The sequence below is a fragment of the Sinocyclocheilus anshuiensis genome, unplaced genomic scaffold (genome assembly GCF_001515605.1).
Source record: "Sinocyclocheilus anshuiensis isolate Anshui unplaced genomic scaffold, SAMN03320099.WGS_v1.1 scaffold122, whole genome shotgun sequence".
NCBI lineage: Eukaryota > Metazoa > Chordata > Actinopteri > Cypriniformes > Cyprinidae > Sinocyclocheilus > Sinocyclocheilus anshuiensis.
The window spans coordinates 194,908-204,559 of record NW_015544153.1 but is presented as its reverse complement, the minus strand read 5'-3'; the positions used below and the strand labels follow the sequence as shown (position 1 = coordinate 204,559).

General features: G+C 39.1%; 1 protein-coding gene across 1 annotated transcript in view; it reads left to right on the top strand.

Moving 5' to 3' along the window:
* LOC107695245 (metalloprotease TIKI2-like) overlaps positions 1-9,652 on the top strand; it is a 59,038-nt gene that overhangs the window by 30,360 nt on the left and 19,026 nt on the right. Inside the window, exon 3 of the mRNA XM_016495054.1 lies at positions 8,206-8,352. Coding sequence (XP_016350540.1) covers positions 8,206-8,352 — 147 coding nt within the window. The remainder of the gene's footprint in view (positions 1-8,205; positions 8,353-9,652) is intronic.

The window sequence follows — 9,652 nt, the reverse complement described above, 5'->3', positions numbered from 1 at the left end:
TACTTCAGTCTGTGTGCATTGAATTTATTTAATACACGAGTTTCACAATTTGAGTTGAATTACTGAAATAAATGAACTTTTCCACGACATTCTAATTTATTGAGATGCACCTGTATATATAAATCATTCTATTGGTGTTCATGCATCTGTATAAATACGCATGAGTGTATATTACACAGAGCTTGTGGGCCCTGGGATGGTTAGAGCCAAAAAATCAGAGTGAAAGCACGAGAAATGGATGACGTAAGACTGCTCAAGCCCTCTGTACATATTTTCCATAAAGAAAAAAGTGTCACTTCATTCTGGTTTCAGACTCTGACTGCACTCTAGCCAGCAGTGAGAGAGCACTGGCTCCTCCACAGAATCACACGGTGCATTTGTGCGCCAGTCTGTGAAAGCTCCATCAATATCTGCTCAGGCTCAGACAGCTTGTTCTTGTTGCAGTGTGTACGCACGTGCTGACAGGAACCTTTCGTGCTGTAATGGAATACATTGAAATTGACGGTGAAGGCTGACCTCTTAGGATGAGTGCAGCTGCCTTTGTACACACACACTCATATGCATACACTTCCATGTTTTCTGTCATCAGGCCACATGTACCGTACACACAGGACACAGTCAAGACAACACATGCCTGCCATTAGCCAAACACACACACTTGCACATTTTCTCTAGTTCTCCTCTAGTCTGCGAGACTGTGGCCTGCACGCAGTGCTGGCGCAGTCCATGTGTGAAATTGGTCTTTTCTGCATAGATTTGCCATGAAATGCTATGTTTGTTTGGGCTTAGACTGCATTAGTGCATCATTTCTGCACATAGTATGACACAAAATCACATCTAGACTATTCAATCTTATGCTGTGACCTAAGCAAGTGACAAACCCTCTGTCTTCAGATAAATCTGAATTTATCCTTACCAGCTGCAACCATGACATGCAACAAAATCTTTTGTTGGTCACCTGGTTTCTATTTTTGTAATACTAAGGAGCTCCGCCCACAGTGAAATCTCATTGGTCCATAATCCTGCTCCAAATAAATGTACAATAAAGATCAAATAAATTCTGATTGGTTGTGATTTCCTCAGTATTTTCACAGCATTTAATTTTCACAAAGGACTGAAAAAAGCAAGGTTCCTTTTAGTTGGTTGATAACATGTTCATTTTAAAATGCTCTTTGTTTGAAATATCTAAAAATCTATATAAATAAATCTGCATAAATAATAATAATAATAATAAAACTATAAAACAACATCTGGATCATTTCTTGTGAATGCTGCTTTGCGCCATGATCCTTTTAAAAGGGTTAATTCACCAATTTTTTATTTTTTATTTTGTCATCATTTGCTCACATTTATTAAAGAATAAAATATTTTTTCCAACAAAACAGAATGGGTAATAAAGTAGCTGAAGTGTATTTGTTCTGTTTTCCATCCATTGAAAGTTCATTCACCCAAAACATTGACTATTCAAAAAGTTTATAAAAACACAGTATGTAAACACTGTTTTATGAATGTTTTGAATCATCAAAATATTGGGTGAATGGACTATCAATGGAGGGACAGAAATCTCTCAAGTTCCATTAAAAATATCTTTGTGTTCTGAAGATGAACGAAAATCTTATGAGTTTGGAACAAGAGGGTGAGTAATTGATGACAGAATTTCCATTTTTGGGTGAACTAATACTTTAATGATTGTGTTATTGAATGAAGTAATGGTTTCTCATTTGGCCTATTTTCTCTTTTAGCCAAAAACCAAAGTGGCATTTTATGGCAATTTTGGCAGGAAAAAAAACAATAGAACCTACAGTAATGTAAACACCAAATGGCACACATGAAATACACCTACATGTTGACTATACACACACACACACACACACACACACACACTAAGATTCGGCCAACATTAGTGGACACACACACACACGCACATGAAAGGAAAATGGCACAGGAAGGGCAGGGAGTAGATGAAAGGAGAATAAACATTATGATGAGGATGAATCGTTGAGAGAAACAGAGAGAGAGAGAGAGCGCGAGAAAGAGGACGTGAGGTTGATAAGACTGCAGGTTTGGGTGGGGAGCGGCCCAGCTGTGCTCCAGATCTCATCTGTGACTCTGAGCAGGAGAACATGACACACTGTCACTGTCTGCTTCTCATTTAGTCGCTCTCAAACACACAGGTCTGTCTGTATGAATGAACAGCAGTGCTAGGAGTCTTTGTCCCAGTTTCCTTAGCACATTTATCTTCATTTTAAAACTCATGGGTTACGCTCATGTTTCAGCACACCCTCCAGCAAGAGTTTGTGAAAACTACAAATCACTCAATGAGAATTACTCTGTCCGAGGGCATTAAACGGACGAAAACCTGTCATGTAGATAAGAGAGAAGTTGGAAGAACTATCAGTCTTTCTCTGTCCTACTCTCTCACTCTGCCCAGGAATGAGCATCATATGGTTTAGATGCTATCAGAAGCCCCAGGGTCTGATAAAGAGTAGTGGGAGTCAGTTATCTCTCCCAGTGGGAGGGGCCGCTATCCTTAGAATGTGAAAGGATCAATGCAAGAGTGCAGTACACACACACACACACACACACAGATGTAGACACACACGTTTGTTTATCTATCATAGTTGTGATTTTTCATCGCCTTCTTTTGTGTATATACTGAGTAAATTATACTTTCTATCCCCTAACCCTGCCTTATCGCTCACAAAATCTTATTTTCATTTTCACATTTCACTTATAAAAAAATATTTAGTATTTTGTCAGGTCTTCCCTGAGGAGGTTAGGCAAATATGAGCTTCAAAGATGTACTGGTGATTTTAATACCGAATCAAACATGTATGTTTCCACAGAAATATTAAGTAGCACAACTGATTTCAGCACTGATATTAACAAAAAATGTTTCTTAAGCAGCAAACCAGCATATTAGAATGATTTCTGAAGGATCATGTGACACTGAAGACTGGATGCAGCCTTGGTGAGCATTAAAAAAAAAATCATCCCCAAACTTTTGAACGGTAGTGTGTTATATCATACATTGGTGTTACCTGTATACGTCTCTATTTATTTCAAAGGGTTTCATGATGTATGCATCCATAGATGCACATGCCCAGGGATACATAGATCCCAGTCCTGTCCAAACCAGTAGATGAAAAACAAGCATTGCATTTTAAAATTTGTAACATCATTTAGAAAACAAATCCTCCCCCTCTACAAGGCAAGCAAAACCTGACCCCCTCACACACAGGGTTTAATAAATGTCCTGAAGCCCCATGCAGCTTAGTTCATCTCTACTGGCATGTTTGTTCAGAGCGGTGGGCTTTCAGGAGCCTGAGTTTTATTTGACCTCTGGCTCTGACCCCTCTCGACAATGCTCCTCTCCCACTCTGTTTATTCATCCCTCCATTCCATCTTCCCCTCAGCTCCTAGAGACCGGCCTGAGCGTTTTCCTGTTTCTCTGTGGCGTACCCTTTTACTTTCTCTGTACGTTTCATACTGTCTAGTAATTTCCCACATAAGTAGCTAGAGCACTGAGCAATGATTGATTATTTTCCTGCTCTTTCGTCTCATTTTTTTTTCTTCTTTTTTTTTTTTTTTTGAAGGGAACGAATTGCTGAAGACTCTGCTACCGGTGCTGCCAAGTCAAGTTTGTTTTTGGACAAGTGCAAAAAGAGAGAGAGGGTGTGGGAGAGCAAATAAAAGACAGGAAAAGAGAAACTCTCTCCATGATCTTATTAAACAGACACAGTTGGTCACTGCAGGCTGACAGCGGGTTCAAGACATAGAGACTAACAGGATGGAGACGACTGCATGGAGAGATTAGACAGAGAGATGAAGAGATTTGTCTAGCAAGCCAGGAAGGGGAGGAAAACCAAACGGCATCGATGTGCAACCAAACTTCTCTTGGCAGTAATTCATAGACTCCTGGACTAAAAGAAAAGACAAGTATGTAAAATTAGTATGCAAGGTAGCAACAAAGAAACATTGGTCCAGAAAGTGCTTCAGAAGCATATGCTGCAAAGGGTCTACTCTGTTCTGCATAAACTGCTTATTCATGTAACGTCATATAAAAGTGTAGTTTTTAATGGTCTAATTAATATTATAATTAGTATAATTCATTAAATATTCTAAAATGAGAAGATAACAATTTTGATAGTTGAAGTTATCGGTAACAATGTAGGGATAATTTTGTCTGCAGTGGTAGTTTTGACAATAGTACATTTTTAATTCAAATTCACGCTCAAGAATGGAAAGGGGCCATTTTTTAAATTCAGAATTTTGGCCAACAAGATTGCTGGTATCTAAAAAAAAAAAAAAAATGCATGCCATGTATTATGTTTTGAATTATCCCAAGCTAATCCACAAAATCTCTGTGGCATGTAGGGGACAGTCAAGAGTAAGAAACAAAGTGCAGGGAAAGAAAGGCAAAAAAAGAGAGAAAACAACCTCTAATTAATGACCAATAAGAGCAAGTGTCATCCACAGGATGTTGGTTTGAAGTGGTCAGCTGTGCTCGACTGCTGTGTTTTCCTTCTCTGTTTGGATACTCTGAGCTGATTTTGGCTCACACTGCCCACCAACTGCACCTGTGCCCATCTGAATTTTTCTTATAATGCCTCTGACCACTCTAAAAAAAAGACGAAATCACTTCCAGCTGTGGTGCACATGTGTTTGCAGCCAGCTATTATTTATTTTGCCATCCTCTTTCCATCCATCCCTATGTTCTACCTCAGAACTTTCCATAAACAACAATGAAGAAAATCGAGTCAATGCTGGAGATTTGAATGAAAAAAGAGAAACAAAGAAATTATGGTGTGAGAGTGATAATGTCATGTGCTGTTTGTTAGACGTGTAGAAGATGTGCACCAGCAGAACTGGAAAAAGAAGTCCACTAACGTGAATAAACAAGAAATCAACTGCTACCATACTCACATGTGTCAATGAAATAGTATGTTTCTTTTTCCTCCTCTCATTTGGGAACATTACATGGGAATTAACATTCTCTTCTTTTGTGTTTCCCTCCCTCACTTTGACTTTTTCTCTATTTATTCTCTCCAAACCGCTAATGAAATTTTGGAATGCAATGCTTTGGAGAAGGTTAGACGTTCCAGAAGCAGGCTGGGTTCTCCAAACGTCCTTGTTTGCAAAGGGGTTTCTGAGGCCCCGGTTTGTCAGATCACAAAAAGAAGGAAAACATCACCAGTTTCTCTCATATATACCTTTTTGGTTTATATTATATGTAAATCTTAACACTTGTATTTGGCATCATTCTGTTTTAAAATCACCTCCAAAACGAATGTTAATACCAGATGTACATGGAGCATCTCACATGTCAAGAAACACACAGAAGTCCATCTGGGACAGAAGTCCCAGCCCATCTGGGTAGATTGCACACCTTCCACCCTGTGAAATCTCCATTACCAGAGAGAAACCGCTGTGGAAATATGCTTTTGTTTAGCACAATGGATGCTAAAGTGTGTTCACACTTCAACAAATGGAACATTCTCACACACTTTAGCCATCCTTCATCCCACAGACACACCGGCCTTAATGTCTGTGCTCTCTGCGTACTCTGTCTATAAAATGAATGGCAAAGGAGCACAGAATGATCCAATTCTCTTTCCTGGCTCGCTCTCATCCTTACCGTCCCATCTTTTAATCCCTCTATCTATCACATCCCAGTCGTTCTTTCATCTCTCACATGGAATGTGCTTAAAGGGGTCATATGATGCGATTTCAAGTTTTCATTTCTCTTTGGAGTGTTACAAGCTGATTGTGCATAGATAAGATCCCTGAAGTTGCAAAGACTAAAGTCTCAATTAAAGCATGTCAACATATTCTGTTACACCAAATACACAAAATAATGATATTTAAAAAAGCATCATATGGCCCCTTTAAGGTTAAGGGAAACTCCTAATTTTTGGCACCAGCACAGAATCGAGGCAGATGGGTCAGACACCCGTCTCCTAATCTGAGCGTGCCATGTCCGCTGCAGCAGCTGGCATCACTATAAAGCTCCCATGTGTGGGCACATACCGTGGCACACGGAGCCAGAGCACATCTGCACAGGAGGGCAACACCCCGACATGACATGGCAACGTAAAATATGAAGACAATAAAACAACACACACAATATTGAAATACAAGGCTGATTACAAGGCCGGCAGGGGTCGGCTCAGAGCACAGAGAGCTGGCTGGATGTGAAGTGCGATAGATGGAGTGCATTCATGCTGATCTGGTGCTGGTTTGATCGTGGTCCATTTTGGGATTACCGCACTGGAAGCGTGACAAAGATTCAGAACTAGACTGAAAATAGATTGTTTAAAAAACATTTAATAGATTACATAGTATCCCCAAACCCGCACTAACATCATGCTCGGGTAGTGCTGGGCAAGCTAGTAACACTACAAATAAATAGTTCAGCAATTCAGCTGCAATAAAATGGAAAAATAATATTAGATGAAATATACATAGACATAGACATATTATATATAATTAGAAATGTTGCCTTGGCAACTAACTGAAATAAGTTGAAGTACTGAAATTACTAAAACTGAAATAAAACTGAAGTAAAACTAAAATTATATAGAACTATTTTAATAAAACAAAAACTAATAAAAATCACAAAACAGTAATTTGCTAACTTATTAAAACTTAAACTAAAATTTAAATGAAAACTGAAAATATAAAATAAAAGCTCATTCAACATATTATTAGATACTAAAACAGAATATAAATACTGAAAAAACACTGCTCAAAAAGGTAGCTGAGCTAAAAACTATTCTACAGAGTAATTAGTTAAGCTGAGAAAGTAGCTAGTTACACTATAAGCAAAGGTAGCTTACTACATTGAAACTTATTAATCTTTTTTCATGAGAAATATAAAAAAAATAGTAAGCTGTAATATGTTCAAATCCTGTTTATTAAAAAATCTACAGAAGAGGCATAAAAATGTTGCCATGTATTGTGCATGTATGTTTGTTGAGGAGATAAAATGATAATGTAGCTTTGCATCACAGACAGAGATGCAAATAAATAAAATAACTAAAATAAAACATTTACTTGTACTTTTTGGCCATTGTATTTTTACTTCACACCAAGTTTAATCCACAGATTCATGGAGAGAGGACAAGAACTGATGTGGAGAAGATGACAGAGAAAAAAGTTTTGAGTATAGGCTATAGGCTATGATTCTAACATTTTTAAACATAAAGTGATGTTAAGCCTGGTTTGCTGTTGGCTTGGCTGATGCTCACAGTGTAGGCAAAGCACACTGGACTAGTGAGCAAAACAGCAATCTGTATTTCATTCCCAGTGTTAAATAAAACAGCACAGACTCATTTCTAACCTTTCTGCATGAGGCAGGGACTAAATCTTCTGTAGCCTTTAAGCTAGTATATAAATCAATAAGCATCACTGCTTTCATAGACCATTTTCATTACTGTATTTCTGTCACACACGCTCACAAACCCTCCCTGTAAATCTCCAAGACAATTAGCGTGACGGGTCCCAGCCAGAACAGAGAGGTGTAATCAAGTACACAAATCAACTAACCACACATGATCGGGCATGAACATGTTAGCCAGCAGAATGCATGACAGCGTGAAATTCAATCTACCTTTCCACGTGAAATCACAGAAAAAAACTCCCCCCCCTCCCATTTCCAACAGGCTCTGCTATCAAAACGCTTAACTTTGATTGACAGCCGGAATCGAGCAAGTCAGCCAGTCAGGCGTGGTGTGAGAGCAGAGTGGGCGGGAGTGTGAAGTTTAACCCCGGGAGCCTGGGACAACTGCAGTGTCGCTGTGGTCTGTGGCTGTTGCACACCATAAATTCTTTCTAAAGAGGGTTTACTTTTTATTTTAATGGGGGCTGTAAATTTACGACCCTTGGACCCTAGAGATAGAGCTGTTTTTAAAGGAGCACTCCCAGTCTTTTCTCTCTCTCTCATACCTGTTTCTCTAGAAACTGGCTGGCTTACAAAATGTAGTTGTACCTGGCTGTACGCTGGCACAATATTTGGGAGGCCCTAAAAGGAAAAATGTTCATGGACTATGTTTACAGTGTGTGAATAACTGAAGAGTGCACTTGTGAACACATTATGTCCGACATGACATCATATATTGTGTGTGGGAATGAGAATGACTACACTTGTGTATTTTATGTGTTCAGAATGACAAACTGACCATCTCTCTCTGTGTGTGTCTGCAGGTGTTGTTTGCTCTAAACCAGACTCTACTGCAGCATGAGAGTTTGCGTGCAGGCATTTTGCATGACGCCTTCACTACTGAGGACCTCATCACGCACTACAACTGTGGAGACCTCAACTCTATTACCCTCAATCATGACACATCCCAGGTATACACACAAAAACACAGCCTGGTCCTGTTCTATGCATCATGTGAGTATGTACTGTATGTGTGTGCATGTATGTGATGTATTGGAGTCATTATGAGCTTAAAGTTTGAGCAGCAGCAGGTTCCTTCTGATGGATGGCCTATAATACTCCAAGTCACCCAGCAACACGCTAAAAGATTAAAGCACACACACATAGTGAGAGAGAGAACGAACATTTCAGGAAAAATGCGAGGGAGCAGTAAGCGAAGGAAGGGAGGAAATATCTTTCTGTTGTTCCATATTTCCTGCAAAGGTCAGACGCAGGGCAGCTAATGGCTCTACTGCCTGATAAGGTATCTGTGCTCTCTCTTTCATTGCTTTATGCCTCTCTTCCTCATTCTCTCTCTATTTCTGCTCCAATACTTCATGTGGAAATGATATAGTACTTGACTTAGAGCTTGTCTTCTGCTTAAGTCTCTTCACTATGGACAGCAAACTAAACTGCATTCAAGGATAATGTGGACACTAAATGTCAGGTTTCTTCTGACTTTTTCATAACTTTTTAGTAATTTTTCTTTATTTGGTAATGAATTGTTTCAGACTTTGCCAGCTAGTTTAGTTCTACACTAACTCTACACAAGAGCAATATCTAGCTAATTATTTATGAGCAGACCATAATTAGAAAAAAGTTGTGTGCGTGTATATATATATATATATATATATAGTATACTCCCCATCTAGAACTTTTCGTGTGTGTGTGTGTGTGCATATATATATAAATAGCACATTTTATGAAAAGCATCTACATCTATCCTTAATAATACATATATAAATAAATAAAAATAAATATGTCCCAGTTTTAACCATACATTCTCCAGCTTCTGTATAGACCCTGTTCAGATCTTCAGCACACTGAAGGCTCTCTATAATGTGTGTTATAGGAGGTGGGGGAGTGTAAGAGGGCATTACGGGAAAAGCCTTCTGTAAAAGTGGTTTGGATGCTTACAAGGGTACAGCAGTTCATCTATCAGTGTCTGAACACACACACAAACACACACACAGTGGAGCCAAACGTATGGCTTTCTGCTCCACTGCACTTCAGTTCTTTAGTGCACAGCTCAGGCAGGAATCTCTCAGATAAACACACGTGTACAGCCATATTTACCCCCTCTGCCTCCCCATTTCCAAACTGTTCTCTCATTAGTGGGGCGTATGGAGAAATACACACACACATATATAGTATTTAGACGTTCTAGAGCTCTGGATTCTAACAAGAGGCCACCTCACAGTTTCCCTTTTAAGTCTCTCTCGCTTCCTCTGT